This window comes from Sapajus apella, unplaced genomic scaffold (genome assembly GCF_009761245.1).
Source record: "Sapajus apella isolate SASKATOON/1434 unplaced genomic scaffold, GSC_monkey_1.0 scaffold40, whole genome shotgun sequence".
Lineage (NCBI taxonomy): Eukaryota > Metazoa > Chordata > Mammalia > Primates > Cebidae > Sapajus > Sapajus apella.
Window position 1 is genome coordinate 15,361,373 of NW_022436980.1, and position 19,575 is coordinate 15,380,947.

At 38.6% G+C, this 19,575-nt stretch overlaps 1 protein-coding gene across 2 annotated transcripts in view; it reads right to left on the minus strand.

Moving 5' to 3' along the window:
* ALCAM (activated leukocyte cell adhesion molecule) overlaps window positions 1-15,696 on the minus strand; it is a 208,467-nt gene extending 192,771 nt beyond the window's left edge. Inside the window, exon 1 of one of the 2 annotated variants that reach the window (XM_032299220.1) lies at window positions 14,929-15,696. In XM_032299220.1, the coding sequence (XP_032155111.1) occupies window positions 14,929-15,001 (73 nt within the window). In that variant the 5' untranslated portion in view covers window positions 15,002-15,696. The remainder of the gene's footprint in view (window positions 1-14,928) is intronic. The other variant, XM_032299221.1, reaches the window with a different exon arrangement.
* Window positions 15,697-19,575: the final 3,879 nt, after the last annotated feature.

The following is a 19,575-nucleotide window of genomic DNA, read 5'->3' on the forward strand; positions in this document are numbered from 1 at the left end:
ACAAGTTATTCAAGCAAAGAGAGGGTGATTGGAGAGGGTGTGAGGGAAAGGGTGTTCTTGCGTAAGACAGAGACGCAAATAACAACCCAGGAAGCATGAAGGGCATGGCACATTTAGAAATATGGCTAGCACATGGAATTCCAAGAAAAATTGTTCTGAGAAATGTAAGAAAATCTGAATGCTATACTAAGAAGTTACTATTTTACCCTGACTATATTGGGAAGTGTCTGAAGTATTTGAAGCAGGCAGTTATGAGTTGATTCAGATCTTATGTCACTCTGATGGCAGAGGGGAGAAGAGTTTAGAAGGGACTAAACAACTCAGAAATATGTTAGACTATGTTTACTTTTTTTGGTTCCTTAAAATATGATCACTGGGCTCTGTTTTACTTTTGTGTAGACACATCTATAGAGTCTATACAAATGTCTTTTAAGCACATTCACCTTTATACTCCTAAATTAACACTGGCCTACTTATATTAATAAACTAAAACAATTGCTTTTAGACACTGTGAACTATAGGGTGCAAAGCATCTAATTTGGAGCTTCAAATTCACATTTAAATTTAAATTTCAACCTCAGGATTACAGTGCAATGATGTTTCATTATCCTATGGGAACTACGACATAATGAATATGATACTAACAATTAATGGATAAAGTCTTAGAGTTTGCCAATGCCTTACAGTATTTGTTTTATAGAGTGTGTAGATTCAAGTTTATGCCCAATAAATAACATGACATCACTCTCATTCACATTCCATTTTTTGAATGGAAGGAAAGGTAGATTGGAGAAAAGCTACAGCTGGCAATTTTATAATTTTTTTTCTGTGGACTGTCTTCTTTATGTATAATCTATATGTGAATCGGTTGGATGTATAATCATATTCTGCAGGAAGTGGGAAAGATTAACTGAAATTTAATTTATTCAAATATTTGAATAATACTAACACTATTTAAGAGTTTACTATTGACAACCACACTGCTTAATTAATGAACTTTATGTGTATTAATTCATTTAACTTTCACAGTAACCCTACAAGATAGGTGCTATTATTCCCATTGCATGGATTAATACAGAAGCGGGTTTAAGCAACTTGCCTAATGCAACCCAACTGGGAAAGTACAGAATGGAGACATGGAGACACATACATTAGACAAAGCATCTAATTTTTAGCTTCAAATTCACATTTAAATATAGATTTCAACCTCAGGATTGCAATGCAATGATATTTCATTATCAGATGGAAACTATGATATAATGAATAGGACATTAACAATTAATAGATAAAGTCTTGGAGTTTGTGAATGCCTTATTTGTTTTATAGAGTAAGAAGATTCAAGGTTATGCCCAATAAACATGACATTACTCTCATTCATATTCTATTTTTTGAGTGGAAAGAAAGGTAGAATGAAACTCTACCTTCTTAAGAGCTTACTACTGACAAAACTATACAATTTGGCTACAGACACCATATTTTCAAACTCTAATCTATATTGGAAAGTAAACACAATAAAATGTGCACTTACTTTAAAGAATATTTTAAATTGTGATTTGTTTAAACTGAAGAACAACCCACAGGCCTTTATCTCAAAGCTCCTTTCCTAGTATGGCCACCAAAACAGATAATCTAATTTTAATATGAGATGTTTAAAATCTGTTTCTGTGTTGGCAGTTCTTAAATATCCCATAGAGCTGGGCCATTTATTTTACTGATATAATTTTAGTAATAAATTAGGAGGTCTAATGTGTGATATTATATAATTTTCTATAAAGTACAATAAAATCATTTCCATTTTAATTTTAAAAATGAGGCCCATCATTAAATTTTTTTTTCTTAATTAGACTTCAGGTAAAATTATTGTTCAACACTGATTCAAACATACAATTGTGTGTGCATATTCTTCTAAATCAAAGTATAGTTTTGAATCTTAGAATTTTTGAGCTGTGAAGAAATCACACGGTACAATACTTCCATGAGAAAAATCAACCTCATAAAAGGTAAATGAATTGTCAGGGTCACACACAGAGTGGATAACTCTCTTATACAGAAACATCTTAGGAGATACCTTATAAAATTGAAACCATTTAAATTTTTAAATAATTTTAGTGGATTTATGGCAGAAATTATAAATTTTTGTACAAAAACAACCCAACAGCTTCTTTCATCATAACCAAATTAAAAGGTAAAGTAATAATAGATAAGACGATGGATGTCAACTTAGATTGAAAATACTATTTGGGGTTATCAAAATCAAGGGAATATATAAGAAAACATAAAGAAAGAAGACCATTTCTATGTGTGAGTGTAGACCATTTCCATGTGGAAATCTATAACCATTTGGTTAAAAATCTAGGAAGAGTAATTTGAAAAGACTTCCTCTACTATTCAAATATATAACAGTTTTAACTTAATAGCTACCACAAAATTAATATGAAAATATGCATTATTTTGTCATTAGAAATAAACTTTGTTCTCTTGTGATGCCTTGGTATATTAAAGTATGCTTCTCAAGAGTATACCTACTTTAATTGTGTCAAGTGATTTATTATGCAGAGGTACAAAGAACTAAGAACTGGGGTTTTAAAACACATATTATCTGTAGAAGCATTTTTTGAATTCTATGAATAGAAATAGGATAGTATTCAATTCCCAAAATATCCTTAATATTAAAATTACAGGTTTTTAATAATGTTCACCATTAAATTGGAGGTCACTAGAAAATCATAATAAATGGAAGCATCCTACAATGCTCATAAAAGGAAAGTAGTGGAGCTCCCTCTATTGAATTATACTTGAGAAATAATGTATTTAAAATCTTAATTTTATTATCAAAATGACTGCATTACAACAATTTTTCTTTCTAAAGTCTAATATTTTCAAATTACAGAAACACATATAATGTCAATTTCTGAGAATAATATAATGCATTACATATGTCCTTATAATTTTAACACGTTTTTCTTTTTTTTGAGAAAAACTACATTTTAAAGCTATAATTTTCAATTGTGTTCTTTTGTTTTTCCTGAGTTAAAACTGAAAGGTTACTTGACATTCTTTGAGATTATGAAGCATTCTAACAAAATATACTTTCCAATTTTGTTATGAAAGCCCCAAATGTATTCAGATAGAACTGAAATGTTTCTTAATCAGTAAAATGAAGTACTGTGTATAACAAATTTTCTGATGTGAGTAACTGACATTATTAGGTTACTGAAAAAATGTGATTCATAATGATTATTATTTGGTTGAATGTCTATAATGTGCCAGGCACTGACAAACACAATATAAACTCATTACCTTCCTGAATATTCATACCAAGTGAATTTGGTAATACTGCTATCCTCCATTCACAAATGAACAAACAGGCAAAAGCTAGAAAGCAAACTCATGCTCTGATCCATAGCCCAAGCTCTTGAGCTCTTATATAATGAAATCTACGCTAGGCATTGACAGTCTGGAATCTCTGAGCATGGATAGTTCTTGAAGATCAAGAATAGATTAGGTCTTTTAATACCACGGAGATATGGCCATACTGCCTACTATCAAATTGCTACTCAAGCAGTTCAAATCATTTCTAACCAAACATTTTGGATGGATTCTAGAAAATGATAACCTCCAAACCATACCCTGAAACCCTACTCCTTCTAAATTTATTTTAGAAAGGAGACATATTTTCTAACAGTAAAGAGGAAAACAGCTGAGTGGACAAAGGTTTTGTTTTAATAAGCAGATACGTATTTGCCATCCTAATATGATAAGAGAAGCTATTTAATCTTATACTAAATATGCATTTCTCAAAAAAGCTATTTAAAAACTAGGCAAGCATCCACTCAGGCTAGGTGGAATAGGGGTAAATCCAAATATATATTACATTTTACTCTTAGATCTGACCATAAAAGCATTATTCATATGTAGATCCATGACCATCTTTGCAAAAATATAAAACCTATACCATATACATTCTTCTAGAAAGTGTCATACTTATCACCAAGTAGGGGAAATGCTTGCAGAATAAAGTATAAATGCCCCAAATTTGAACATCTAAAACTAAATCCCAGGCAGAAACTGCTTTATTCATGAAATTACATTATATGCATGGAAAAGTTACCTCCATTATGAATATTTGTCATTTGTTTAAAAATATTACTTTCAGCATATAATTTTTCAAAACCATATATAAACTGCTATGGGTTTCTTTGTAAACGTGGCTAAAATAGTTTTTATTCCTACTTTCCTTAATGGGTTCAAAAATTACAGAGTGAAAAGTATTTAATGGCACTGAGTTTTAAAAATATTTGTAAAATATTGTACTTTTTATCAGCCAAAAAAATTCTTACAAGCTTTGTTGAAATAATTGCTCAAAATATGAGTTACTTAAACCTTAAACTTATTGGGAGAAGGCAAAATATGATTTATTTAAAAATAACTGATGTTTGCTTAGTAATGAGTACGTATTATACAGGGTTTACAAAGTGGCATTAGTCAGACCACCCATACAATATATACTGTGCCTACAATGATGTAATACAAATATTTAGAAATCATTTCTTTGTAATGAAAAGCAGTATTAAATAGCCTAATGGCTCAAATGTGGTTGTCTCTTAATCCATTCTTTCAGCTTAGCCAATCTGATTGTATAGAGTATGAATCTCACAAAATGGAAGAAGTGATGGCTTATAATTACACAGTTTATGTTCTAAAAGTTAGCAATCTTATGGTGAAAGAACAATAATCAAATTCATGGTAAATACATGTCTTTTCCCCATTTCTGGCCCAATCTCATATATAATAAAAGTTGGCAGCAATATAGCTTTTGCCTTGCATATAAGTGTATATGCCTACTATTCTTATAATTCTAACTTTCCCAATAAGCGTTAAATAAATGAAAACCAACTTATTACACTGGTTAAAAAGAGGAATATTAATAGTGCAGACTTATGAAGAAAGTTTAAGAAAGCGGCATTCTCTCACTTTTGTTAAGGTGTATTTTAAAGATGTGTACTCTTTGAATAGTAATTTTATAATTTGTTTCTAAATGAAAAACTCATTCTTTGACTCAGCAATTTCACTCCTAAGACATTTTACCAACAATTGCCACCAATTGCATATGTGAACCATAACATGTATTAGGATGTTCACTGCTCTAGTTTGTAATAACAAAAGACTGGAAACAATCTAAACATCCAGGAACTTGTGAAATGGTTAAATTAATTGTGATAGTATAATAAAATCCAATGCACCCCTTTAAAAAGTGAGGCAGAGCTATATGTGCTGCTATGAGACAGTTTCTTTTCTCCAAAATGTACTGCGAAGTGAAAAAGGAAAGGTACAAAATGATGTATATCGTATGTTTCCACTTATTTTTTTAAGTAAGGAGTTATACATACAAATATTTACTAGTATGTGAATATTTCAATAAGACAAAGAGATCCTCTTCTAGACCCCACAACTGGCAAGTCAATTAGGGAGATTAAAGGAAAGTATATGAACAACTTCAAGGAATCCTTGGTTTTTGCATCAACCTTCAGAACTTCAGTTTTCTTGAAAAGAGATAGACATATTTCACTTCTGGGAGTTGGAAACCATGTTTTGTACTACCTTAGTGTCCTCACTCATGTTATTTCCTCAACCCACATCCTTGGCTAGATTATTCCTCAGCACATAGCTCAGATATCACTTCTGCAAGACCCTTTCTGAGTCTCTCCTAAACCCCAGACTAGATCTGGCCACTTTGCTGTAAAATGCTGATTATCTGTTCTCATGATATTTACCAGGATTTCTAGCAAGAAGTTATATAGTTAATTAATTGATATCTGTTTCCCATAGAGAACATAACATCTTTGAGTGATAGGACTTTGAATTTATATTAATTAGCTTATTTCCAAATCCCCAAGCACAATATATAGTACATGTGGAGCACTACATTAATATTTGTTGAAAGCTGTTATACAGCATATGTTGAATGGTCAATTGACATGAGTTTTAATTTTGGATTGGTGAACAATGTGACCTTAGGCAACGTAGTTAAATAATTTTTAGTTTCTTTATGGGTCAAAAGTTTGAATCTATGAGTCTAGGCATAAATGAAACTGACAACACATCACTAGGAATTGTGGTTAATTTGCTACTAGATTTTAGGTAATCTCTTAATCTGTGGTTTCATTTATTTCAGTTCTCAAAGAGGGGGGCTAAAGAAAAAACATCGAAAGAACATTCTCATTTTTCAACAACCCTTGTGTTAACCATATTTTAACTTATGACAAGAAATTGTATGTCTCTAATCCTTCAGAATTCATTATCTCTCTCTCTCTCTCTCTCTCACACACACACACACACACACACACACTCACACACACTGAACTTTCCACGATTTTACTCTGGGGAAAGTTAAGGTTTTAGCTGTAAGTGACAGTATTCTTATTCAACACTGCTTGAGCCTCTCAAAAGGTCATATGTTTTGCCCAAGGATCCAGAAGGTGAAAATTGTGAGTGAGGGGTCAAAGATTCTGTGATAAGCATCTTTGCTGTTGTCACACCCTTGACTACAACTGTGTCCTAGCCATACTGTTGGTTGCCCCATCAGGTCACCTTTTCTGACTGATACAACTTAGCTTACATGTACAAAAGAAGGTTGGGGCTTCCTTCAACATTATAGACATCCCTGATTTTTTTTAAGAATCAAATTGGTAGTGTGATTACTGAGAAACCTCACAGAAGAACAGAATGGGAGTTGTACAATTTGCTGCAGAAGGATTTGAAGCTCATACTGAAATAGTTCTCTAAATAACCACATAGCTAGTGTAGCTCCCAGGTGAATTTCAAAAAGAATTATTCCCTTGGCATCTGAGGTCAAGTTAGTTCCCATTCCAAACTGTGGGATCCTTAATGTTTCATATCTTCAACATTCTGGAATTCTAGAGGCTACAACCTCACATCTCTCTTTCTTATGCCTAACATGAAAGGTGCACAAAGCCCATTAATGATATTTCACTGTATTAAATTTGATAATTAAATTTAAATGGGATAAAAATATGTACTTGGTTAGGATGAAGAGTGCATTTCTTACAGTGAAGTATTCCAAGACTTACAGACAGACAAGTTACAAATTATTGTGAAGCCCACGTAATATGTTATCCAAAACGCACTTCCAAGAATGAAAGAGGGTGCCATTAATTATTGTATCAGCACATTAGGCATAAACCAGGACCATCTTGGATATACCAAGATGTATGAATGGTCAACCTACTAATAATGTACATATTAAGCAAGATAGCACCGAAAGTTATAAAAGAAAGAAAATAAATGTCTATAATAGGTAACGCGAAAGTTGACAACAATTGACACCTGGGAAATGGTTAGCTGCTTGTACCTCAAACAAGCTGAATTTGCTAGAGTTCACTGTGTAGGTTTCAAAAGCTTAGAATCTTCTTTTGGCCGCTTACCAAATGTTTTCCCATCTTTGAGGGATGAATTCTCACTAGCCAAACTCATAAACCAGCTTATTGGTATACATAAGAGCATTATTGCCAAGGAAATACAATGCTCTCTTCCACCTAATGCATCCTCTGACTGTAAATTGGCTATATAAGAAATCACATTGGGCTGGGCACGGTAGCTTATGCCTGTAATCTCAGCACTTTGGGAAGCTGCAGCATGTGGTTCACCTGAGGTCAGGAGTTCGAGACCAGCTTGGCCAACATGGCAAAACCCAGTCTCAACTAAAAATACAAAACATTAGCTGGGCATGGTGGCAGGTGACTGTAATTCCAGCTATTCGTAAGTCTCAGGTAGGAGAACTGCTTGAACCTGGAGGAGGAAGAGGTTGCAGTGAGCAGAGATTGCACCATTGCACTCCAACCTGGGCAACAAAAGCAAGACACTGTCTCAAAAAAATAAACAAACAAACAAAAACCTCACATTATGATTAGAAGATTACTTAGTAACCATAAAATCCCAGCATGGGAAAGTTGACTATATGACTTGAATATTCAGAGTATTAGGTTCTTTTTTTAAAAAAAGAAAAAATAGACATGGAGTTTTACCATATTGGCCAGGCTGGTCTCGAACTCCTAACTTCAGGTGATCCCTCATGCCTCGGCCACCCAAAGCTAGGATTATAGGTGTGAGCCACTGAGCCTGGCCCCAGAATTAGGTTCTTACAATGAGTTTTATCTATCTCAATAAAAAGCTATACCAGTTAAGGGGGCTAGGCGAGACATGTCTGCCAGTTAGAGGGGCCACTTACTTCCACTATAAAAGAAAGTACTTTGATTCATTAAGTATAATAGCTTCAATAACCACATTTGGCCCAACTCCCCTACTTTTTCTATGTTTCTTCACTGATCAAAGCCTTTTCCATCCTTAATCACAGGCCCTTTATTAATATACATGTTCTTTTTTTTTTCATTAACACTACCAAAGTGCCATCATGTCTTGATGGCCTGTCCCACTCTGTTCTTTCATGATGGTTTTATTTTCCAGTTCAGTTATCAGTGAGGAATATTATATCCCCAACTCCCAATCTCCTTGAGAAAATTTCTTGGTAATCTATGAATGTCAGGTACTGCCACATGGAGTTTCATTCTCCATATATGCATTAGGTCTACTTTATTTAATGCAAAGAAAAAATATGAAGCAGCTTCCAGGTGTCAAGTTCTTGACTAGACTTGAGGATACATTGATATAGATAAGATTTGGTATTCAAAGAATTTATGGTCAACTGAAAAAAAGTCACCAATATCATAACATGATATGGTAAAAGGTATTGCAAGGAAAAATACAGGGAAAAGGAAAAGGGAAAAATTAAGACTGACTTTCATCATTATCAACATTCCAATGCTGATTTTGCACTAAAGGCAAGTAAGTACAAGAAAGTTATTTTTTTTAATCACAGTTCAAATAAGGTAACCTAGGCTCTCTAAAGCTATACAGATGGAAAGGATAAAAATCTACTTATATCAGTTTCTGAGGTGAAAGTATCTTTGAGACTTCTCTCCCTCAAGCAAACGTTGTGTTGGCGTGCTAGTTGATATCTTAATCTATAAATTCAGTTAACTTCTCTGGTGAAATCATCAAAATAACTAATCAAAAATAAAATCCTTTTTATTACAACTTCCAATCTTCCTAACATTTATGGATTTGATATTACTGGTTTTTATGTTTACATTAACCCCATAATCCATTATAAGTAGCAGTTTTTTTTTCTAAAAGCAGGTATGTGGATATCCTACTGGGGAGTCAATCCACCTGGCTGCTAAGCCAACTCATATCATGACAAGTGTATTGTTTCATTATTTATTTATTCATGGAAACTCATATGATATAATACAATTAAAGAAACTTGCTTAAGAAGAACAGTCAAGTGAGGGTAAAATTTTTCTAAAAATTGAAATGTGATTTTGCAGAGCTAAACAAATTATTCGTAATGGAAGTGTCATTGAGCAAAGGCCAGAAGACTATAGCAATTGCCATGGTCATATTATGTTTTCCTGCGAATTAACATCAAGAGTCCATAATATTTATGTTATTTGAAAAGATTGCAAAGATTTGGTTTCATCTCATGGATGTTTTTAGTTTTATTTTGGCCAAGATTTTGCATCAGTTCCTTAAGTGATACAGAAGACAGCTAAAACAATAATAGTAGTAATAGAGAAGTGTATCAGAGAAGCTGGACAGCTGTCTAATTTCTGATTAACCTGTTCCCCAACAGTTTAGTTCCATTGTGTTGAAGCACTATGAATTCTTAGTAGACCAGACAAGTATAGACATGTTCACTGAAGTACCTCAACTCAAAGTCAAATTAAGTAATCCTTTGATTAGAAGCTGTTTTTGATTGTGCACAAATCTGATTTCTCCTTCAATGGAATGGATAATTGACAACTGACTGCATAAATAAGAAAGGAAGCATTAAAGGCTAATTTCATTCATGGAACATTCACTACAATAATGGGCTATGATAATAGGTTAGCATAAAACAATTACTGAATACCACAGCATATTTGGAACTAGGCATATTTGGAAATATATAAGGTATTCCACTCAATAATAAAAATGAAACAGAATGTAAAATTTATTATTTAGGCAGAGCAATTAGCTTCATGAAAATATCAGTAAAAATATGGTAATGTCTTGTGTACTATAGGGAGACTATAATAACTGTAGTATTTAACCTTACCAAATAGCCTGCAATATCCTCTTCCTGAATATAGAATATCTATTTTAGTCTTGAATTTGCTCTCCATAGGAAAGGAAAATTATACTACCTTAATTTAAAAAAGTAATAAAAAGTATAAATGGATTGTTTTTCCATTTCTTCTTGAAAATAAACTGAGCTGAAATCCAAAAGTAATAATCAAATAAACGTTATCACCCACCACTCTCAAGAAAATGTTATTTAGTATTCCAGTAAGTTCATTCTTCATATGTCACATACATGTGTCACACACATATGTATAAGAAATGAGACAGGCCTTTATGAAAACTTAACAATGAAGAACAAAATTAACACCTTGTAAGAAAATAACAATTAGGTTTCTATGTATACACTGAGACAGAGAGATACCCTTTTATCATAGCTACACCTATGTGGATAGTCTGTGTCTACTTGAGTTAATATCTTCAGGGAGCTAGAGCATTTTGATGGTGTTTTATGATAAATAAATGGCCAGAGCAGAAAGAAGTGTGTTTGGAAATGTAAAACATGGTGTTTATAAAGCATTTAAAATACTATCTGACAAACTGCTGCCATCTTACACCAAGTAATACTGACAACTTTGGTGGTACTAAGTTTTACATAGGCCCATGGTTAATGGCATGAAAACTTGAGAAAGAAAAAGAAAGAAGAGAAGAAAAAAAATATATCTTCATTATTTTAATAATATAGTAAAAGTGATAATTAAGTGGAAGAAATTAAAGGGTGTTATTCTATTAACAATATAATAAAAGCTTTAATTAATATAACATGCCTTACTTAAAAAATTCAAAATGCTCAGCAAGGGAATTACTAATCTCAACGCAATCAGAACCATGGATTGCACAGAAAGAAAATTCACAGATGGGAAATAAAAAAGAGTAGAAAACTAACTTTCCCAAGGTCACAACATTCTTACATTACATGGCTAAAAACTGAACACATGCATACTGACTACAATATAAAAGTTTTCTGATTTCACAAGACTATTAAAATAGGTTTTTATTAATTTTCTTGTTTTTGGTAAGTCAATAATAGACATGTATTTTCATCTGAACATCTATTTAAAAAGGTGAGCTAGTTTGAATTTTCTACAAAGTCAGAAAAGGTTTGGAATCTGGTAAGATAATATGTTTTGGATTTCTACAAGTTTTAAAACAACAGAAAAGTATTAGCGTTTTATATTTCCTTCTGTCTTGCATTTACAACGATGTTGCAAATCAACTTCTTTGTTGAGCAACATCAGGACATACATATGAGGTTTTGTCACATGAATTTTTATATCTCATTCTAGGTACTGTGTATGCAGTTTAAATAGGGACAGGCTTGTAGGTGGAATGGGTTACACTCTCGTATTTCTGAGACCCAAAATTCTCAATCCTTTCCTACTTTTCAGTTCTCTTTTCCCACGAGAGTGGAAGGCTAATTTCTCTTCATGGTTTTTTTTTTTTTTTTTTTAAGAGAAGCACAGATGTTATGAATTTTTAAAAGTAGAAAAAAAGAAAATTAGAAATTGGGGTCCACTGATACTTTTTTAGTAATACAATTTATATGAATTTTGTCTAGACTGAGATCTTTAGAAAAATGATGCTGAAAAATGACTTTACCTGCCCAAATTGGTTTTTTACCTTAAGACTTTAGAAACAAAGAGTTTTTGAGCTGGGAGACATTTCAGAGAGTAGGCCTTTAGTCTGTCTTTTTATTTTATATGAGAAAACTGAAGCCTAAACAGGTTAAATGACTTGCTCAAATGCCTAAAGGTAAATGTCCTGAAGCAAGCCTAGAAAAGCAATTTACTGCAAATAATACTCCATTAAATTGTAAATTGCTATTGGATTAAATAAACCCTTAAGGAAAAAAATAATATACATTGGCTACTAAACAGTTTTCAGTTTTTAAATTGATCAATTTTAATAGTCCTATATCAATAGTCTTCGAAAGGACAATATATGAATTGTTGCTTTTCCTAAGTCCTGTTGAGATCAATTGATATGTTTCAAACATAAGATCCCACTGAAAACAGCTGTATGTGTGCTCATGTCTTAGAATGAATCTTATATCAGTGAGTAGTTATGAAAAATCCCATAGAGGGGTGCACACAGATGACCCAAGCGAAGAAAGAGTTAACTGCAGCGCCCCACCTCCTTGTTGTAAATAATCCAGAAAAGGACTTTTTTCTTTTCTTTTTTTTTTTTTTTTTTAAGCAATACAAAATGTCACCACAGGCTGACGCTCTTTCTACAAGAATAATGAGATTATTGCCACCTCGGATGCTGAACACACACTTCATTGCCTTTATCTCCGAATTCAGTTTTCGTGGTTCATATATTTCCCCCCTCCTTTTAAAACAGGTAACGTGGCAAGACTAAAATACATCAGTGGCTGTGTAACGACTACAGGCCAAAAGACTTGGGGAAGCAGTTTCACAAACTCGAGTTTTTGACCTCTACAACTGGACACACATTATTAAAACTGCTCCGGAAATGAAGGGTGGCAGGCGGGGAAGTCATTGAGCCCCTCGGCTGAAGCCCGCCATTGGCTCCACACCCCCACCCGGCTCTGCTACGCAGTGGGCTCCAAAGGAGGCGGACTCATTGTCCAAGACTTGTTTCTTCAGTGTATACACCGTGCGTTTAGTGCTGTAATCCTTCCTTTAAAAACACGCTGATATTGCACTGAGAATTTCGGCAATGCCAGCCCGGTAATTCACAAAAACCACGGATCTGAGGGTCCGGGGCATCGGATCCTCCGATCCACGGTGGCTGATTGCGGTGAGCCGGCGCTAGAGCCCCGCTGAAAGCGCGCAGCTAGGTGCCCACTGGACACATGAGCCTGTGGCGCCAAAAGATCCACCTCAAAGGAGGTCTGAAAGCGGAACTTTCCCCCTTTTAGCAGTTAAATGTGTCGAAAAACCTATCCTGCGACGTGGCCCGCCTGAAAATAACTTTCATCGTGACGGCACAGAAAAGGAAACTGGGTGTGTGCATGTGGTCAGCGATGTGGACGTAGGTGAGATTACATTTTCCAAGTCTCGAGGGGGTTAATCGGAAAACTAACTGTGGGCGTGTGGACGTTTGCATCTTACAAACCGTCATCACCCTTGTCCTCCCTTCTGGACTCATCTCCTGGCTCCAAAGTGTCCTTTCCTTCATCGGACAGTGGAATCTCGAAAAAGTGAAATCCACATTGTGCCAGGCCCAAGGGGGTCTCGCCTTTCCACCTACCTCCGCAGCGTTGTTTATTACACTAGGACACCTGCTTTAAATCCGGTTGAACTACGGTTTCACAGTCCCCGCCCCAGAGCCCGAGATTTGTCAGAGGACGCAGACGCCTTTTTTTTCTCAGCCTCAGAAACATCAGGTGAGCTCATTACCTCACCCAGAAATGTAACTTTAATAAAGAGATCTGGAGAGGGCTTTTCCCCCGCCCACACACACAGCAGCAGCAGTAGCGGCAGCAGCAGCAGCAGCAGCAGCAGCTCACAAACACTTGCAATCTCTTCCTCAAGCTCTGGTCCTCACTGCCCCCTCCCCCCGAGTTACTGGGAGAGATTCAGAGGCTTTCAAACGTGTTCTGTGACCCGAGCTTGCCGATAGCTGAAGGGATATACGCGGATAAAGTGAAATGAGTTTTTTCTTTGATAAAAGCTAAAGAAAAAGCTTAGAACAAACAGGCCAAAATACCAGGAAGTAGGAGTTTAACTGTCAACTGTCTACGCAGGGATAGAAATAAAAACTTCAAAGAAAAAAAATCCCCCAAATTCTCAATGTAGGGGAGCAAAGGAACCTGCTGCTCTGTCAGGCAACTGTGAGCGCACAGAATGCCCTGTTAGGAACAACTTGTGTCAGCCGCCAGGCGGGCCTGAGGACACCAGGGCCAAGGGACGTCCCCGAGGATGTGGAAAGGGATTTCCCGCGAGATATTTTAGTTACTGGGAATTTTGCCTATTTTTTTTTTTTTTCTCTCTCTCTCTCTCTCTCTTGCTCTCTCTTCTAAGGCTCAACACAAAATTGAGAACTGAGGCTCTATGCGCACCTCCTGGAAATTCACAAGCCTCTCACTGAGGTCTCCCAAATCTGGCTACTAATTCCTGTTCAGGCTGCGTTGTCTGCCTGCTGTCACCCTTACACTCACCACCCGCCCAGACAATGGACGGGGACGAAAGGGGGGAATGTTGAAACCACGATTTTAAGCATTAGCAGGTATCTCAAGGGGGGGTGATTAAAGTCCTCCCCTTCTCTACCCCTCCCGTCCCCTCCTCGTCTCATTAAGGGGAAGTTACTAGGGGATTTATCACGAAAAAGTGCTGGCAGTCATTTCACCCTAGAGCGAAGCGAAAGAAAAACTGCCTGGGGCGCAGTGACGTGAACTTGGATACCCAGGGACAGGAGGAACTGTCAGAGGGCGAGAGTCCGCCGCCTAGCTGGGCGCCGCCGGGCCAAGGGGAGAGCGTCAGGCGAATCCTGCCCAAGGGCCCCTGCAGCTCCAACCTCGGAACACCGAGTTCCTGGAGATTCACCCAGTTACCCCAGCTCGCCGCCCAAACTTGAGCCAACCAGCAGAGCTCAAACGCGCGGCACAGGTGACGGAGCCCGGGGGCAGCTCCGTGCCGGGACAGCGGTCCCCTCACCTCCCCCCCGCGTGTGGGCGCACTGCCACCGGGGCGCGAGGCTGGGACCTGGACCCAGGAAGCCGCTCCAGGCCCACGTCTGTGCTGCTCCCAGGCCCTTGCTCACCTGGCCTGAGGACGGCGGCGGAGATCAAGAGGCAGAAGAGCAGACGGCAGGAGCTGGCCCTCTTGGATTCCATATTCCTCCTCCTCCTTGGTGGGCCACAGACGGAGTCCACGCTGCAGGAGGGGGCGTCGTCCCGGGCCCCGCGGTGCCCGCGCGCTGGCGGGTCCCGACGCAGGGGCAGCGTCTTCTCCCAGACACACCGTCCCCTGGGCTGTGGCGTGGCACCTTCGGGTCCCTGCCGCAAACGCAACTTTCCACCACGCAATGTCCCCAACTCCTCCTCCCTCCCGCGCAACACCAGCCCGCGGGCCCCTCGGCTGCTCCTCCGGGGACAGCGACCCTGTCTTCCCAGGAGACACTTGAGTAATTCGGCAAGGTGTAAGCGGTTCTTTCGGCTGGTATCTTCTTTTATTTTCCTTGTCTTGGAATGTTAATAATAACGGCAGTGGCAGTGTGCGTGAAACGCCAGGTGCTAGGAAGGACTCGCCTGAGGCGGCGACCGTGGGGCGGCGGGTCTCCTCAGGTGGCAGCGGTGGTAGCAGCGGCAGCGGCGGCAGCGGTCTCCGGGCTGCTCTGAGTGGAGGGACTGGAAGGCGTGTGTAAGCTGCCTCTTTCCTCCTCCCCCCCGCCTCCTCCCTCCCTCGGGTCTCCTCCCAGCTTCGTCGGACGCAGCGCGGAGCAGGTGGTTGAAGCGCCGATCCGCAGCCTAGAGGCGCTGCAGGACCGAGTCCGAGCCTGAGCCCAGCTCCGGGATGGGGGAGAACCGCGAGTCCCGGTCCCAGCGCTCGGGTGGGCGGGGCTTCGGCATAGCTCCGCCCCCACGGCAAGGTCCGCCAATAAGGAGCAGGTACAGGAGCGGCGCGCGCCCGGGAGGGCCCTGGGACTAACATTTTACGTGATGTTGCCGCGCCCGAGTGTTAAGGCCTCTGGCTTCCACCTGCCCACCCAGCCTCGCTGAGGTAAAAAATCCAGACGGTCCTCTTCCTCCACCCATACGCCCATCCCACTGACTCGTCCCTCTGGGAGTTTTCTCCGCCGTGCTGCTGCAGCCTTCAGTCCTGTAAAGAGAAGAGTGAGGCTGGGCGGAGGCGGCGGAGAGCGCACCTTGTGTCCCAGAGCGGGAGTGAAGGGAAAGGGAAAGGGCGGGAGGAAGAGGCGAAGGTGGAAACTTGCCTCTTGGGAGTTAACAAGAACAGCTACTGGTTGGCAAGGACAACCCACGTACTGGATGGATTCCTCCGGTACTTTTCGAATCTCTCCCCTCCTCCTGCCCACCTCCACAACTCCCCTCACCCCACAACTCCCCTCACCTCACCACTCCCCGCACCCGACAACTCCCTTCACCTCACCGCTCCGCGCACCCCATAACTCCCCTCACCTCACCGATCCCCGTACCCCACAACTCCCCTCACCGCTCCCCGCACCCCACAACTCCCCTCACCTCACCGCTCCCCGCACCCCACAAATCCCCTCACCTCACCTCTCCCCGCACCCTACCGCTCCCCTCACCTCACCGCTCCCGGCACCCCACCACTCCCCTCACCCCACCGCTCCCCTCACCCCTGGCTGGGGTAGACTTTGTTTTGAAGGAAGACCGCGTGAGTCGACTGCCCGGTACCAAACAGAAGGTATTTGCTTTTCCCGGGGGAAATTAAACCCGGAGTTTCTAAACCCCGTACTTCGTCATACGGATTTTCCCAGTGTCTGAAAAGCCAGAGCGCGTGTCACTTTTTTTTTTATTTTGAGTTAAGCGGTGATTTTAAGTTACAGACAGAAAATCCTCAAATTATTCACCCTGAAAGCCAAGTCTGTCCTGGTCCGTTTTCGAAAGCCAGGCACTCCAGGAGATGGACAGGCTTCTCAGGCAATTTCTAAAGATTGAACCACCTCCCAGGCGGAACATCGGGAAGCTGGGTCGCTTTCAAATCAGGCAGAGAGCATGAAGGAATATTTTCCTCTAGAACACCGGGGTGGAGCTGTCAGAGCTCTAAGTGGCTCTAAATCAGGGATGCAGGATCACAACTCTCATCCCCGAAGCATAATAAAAATCTTGGTCCCTGAAGCACCTCGATGGGGCATTAAATAGCCTTTCGTGCATCACGGGGTCACCCTTGTGTGAGACTGGTCTCCAGCAGAGGATGCCAACTAGTAATCGTTACAACTATGCTTTTATCACCAGCGAGATTGGAGATTCGCAACACACACACATACACACACACACACACACACACACACACTGACTTTTGAATTATTTGTCTTTTCATGCTCTAAACTATTAAGATCCATCTTCAGCTGTGATTTTTCTCAATGCCTGCTTTCCTGTTCTTCCAGTTCTCCTTATATTAATAGTATTATAGAGTAGAGCTCTTTTACTATATTTTTTCCTCTCAAAATAAGTAGTTTCTCCCACTTGGTTTCAACTTTAACGTTTCATTTGCATCTTATGGATCAACAGGAAGACTATTGCTAAGAGATAAATGCCTTTTAACTCTATATTCCATCAGCTAAGTTGGGCTGAAATGCTAGCATTTCCATGGACTCCTGTAGAATTCTTTTAGGGAATTGTTATCTTTTTCACTGTGGCTGTAAGTGGTGTATATTAGAATAAATCATCCTAACAATATATTTAACCTAGATCCGTGGACCCTATCTGATCTCCTCTATTTTGTGGTGGGAGTTAATACAGCATAATTGTTTAGAAGTAAATTTACAAAAGGAACACCGATTTGGGCTCTGGCACTAACTGTATGACCTTGATCAACTCACTTAACCTCTCTAAGCTTCAGTCTCCTTGCTTGTAAAAAGTGATAATAGTGCTAGCCTCATGGGATTGCTGTGAGGATCAAATAAAATCACAGAGATAACTGACCAGAAATAGTAGAAGTGTGGACTTTGAGGAGTAGACAGAGCCTTATTAGAACGCTGTTCTTTACTGGCTGCACTCAGCAGGTGACGTTTAGCAAAAGTCAGTCTTTCATAATCAAAGTATGATGATACGTCCAAGTATCATCCTCAAGTACCATGCACGAAGATATGCAGCTAAATTGGATCAAACTAAATTATACAAATTAAGGATATTAAATATACACAAACACACACATGGAATTCTGGGAGCAACTGACTATAAAAGTATGTACATATTATACCCATATACATATGCATACATATATATGTGTATATGTATAATATATATTTGAATGTGTAGTCCATTGCTTTCAGAATTGTTTTTAAAGAAGAGTGTGTCCTAGTTTAGGAAAATGCCTTGATAAGCCACTTGGATTAGTAACTCCAAAGGCTATTGGTCATAAAATAATAATGGTAAAACTGCCCTATATTAAACAAAATAATAATCATTAAAATAGAAATTTGACCTGGGAGTGGGGACAAAGGCAACCATACAAAGCATGAGTTTAGAAATGGTCAAAGGTCTTTAGACCTATTAATTAGCAACACTTACATGTTAGAATATTCTATGCAACGTATATGACTTAATAGATGTAATCCCCTCATAAAAGTTCTTGAAGGAGGTGCTATTTTCATCTTCATTTTACTCATGAAGAAACTGAAACACAGAGACTTGAATTAACTTTTCCAAGGTCACAAAATGATTCATAGCAATGGTAAAGCCAGGGTTCTACCCCAGGCACTCTGATTCCTGAACTGAATTCCTATCTACTTTGCTCATCACTAGCCACTTTGCTCATCAGGAATGCATAACAATAAATATATGGCTTTTTTGGTGGGGAGACTGATTTAAACATAAATTCCTCATCATTTCAAAACTTCAATAATGTCTGCTACCATCACACATTTTCATTAAGGAAATTTATTAATAAAGCAGCACATCCTATCTGCATAGGTCAGGTACAGTGCATATGAGATGATAAGACCATTTCTAAACTGAAATAATGTAGCATAAGCAAGAGCTCAGACCTAGAAATAAACATGAGAATGTAAACTCTACAGAGTAATGTAATAGAATTTATCTTTCAAAATCTAGTGAATGTGGAATTGGATCCATCTTACTTAATTCTTGAGAGGAAGAGCATTTCCAGCTACATGTAGATCACAGTTGCTTTTATTACAATTCAGAATACATACTATTCCAATAGCATTTATTGTATAGTTTAGTCATGCATCAGAGCATCATATGGGTACATCTTGCTGAAAGGGAAAAGTGAATAACATTTACCCCAGGGGAAAAATATTTCATGTTACCTGGGACATGAGAAGATCTTTGTATTTTAAGTATAAAGGAATTCATCATTAATCAGGACGATATGTTCAAAGCAGTGACATGGTACCCAAGGCAAGTTTCTTACTTAGGGTCTGTTGAGATCAGAACTCAGGATTCCCAAGGCTCACGCTAGGAACCTTTCCCTGTACTAAAATATTAATCCTATCAGTATGTGACAAGATAGCCAAGTCAATTGTGTGTGCATTTGAAGAATGCAAGTAGTTTTTCCTCCCCTGATTAGCCCCCCAAAATTTCCACTGGAGATGAAATTTCAGCAAAGAGTGTTGGAAGCTGAAAACACTTGTTTTTACCACTATATATCACTGTATTTTGTTTGCCTTCCTACTTTTTCAACAAAATTGTATGCGATTCAAGAGCATGCAACAAATCTGATTCACTCTTCTCTCCTT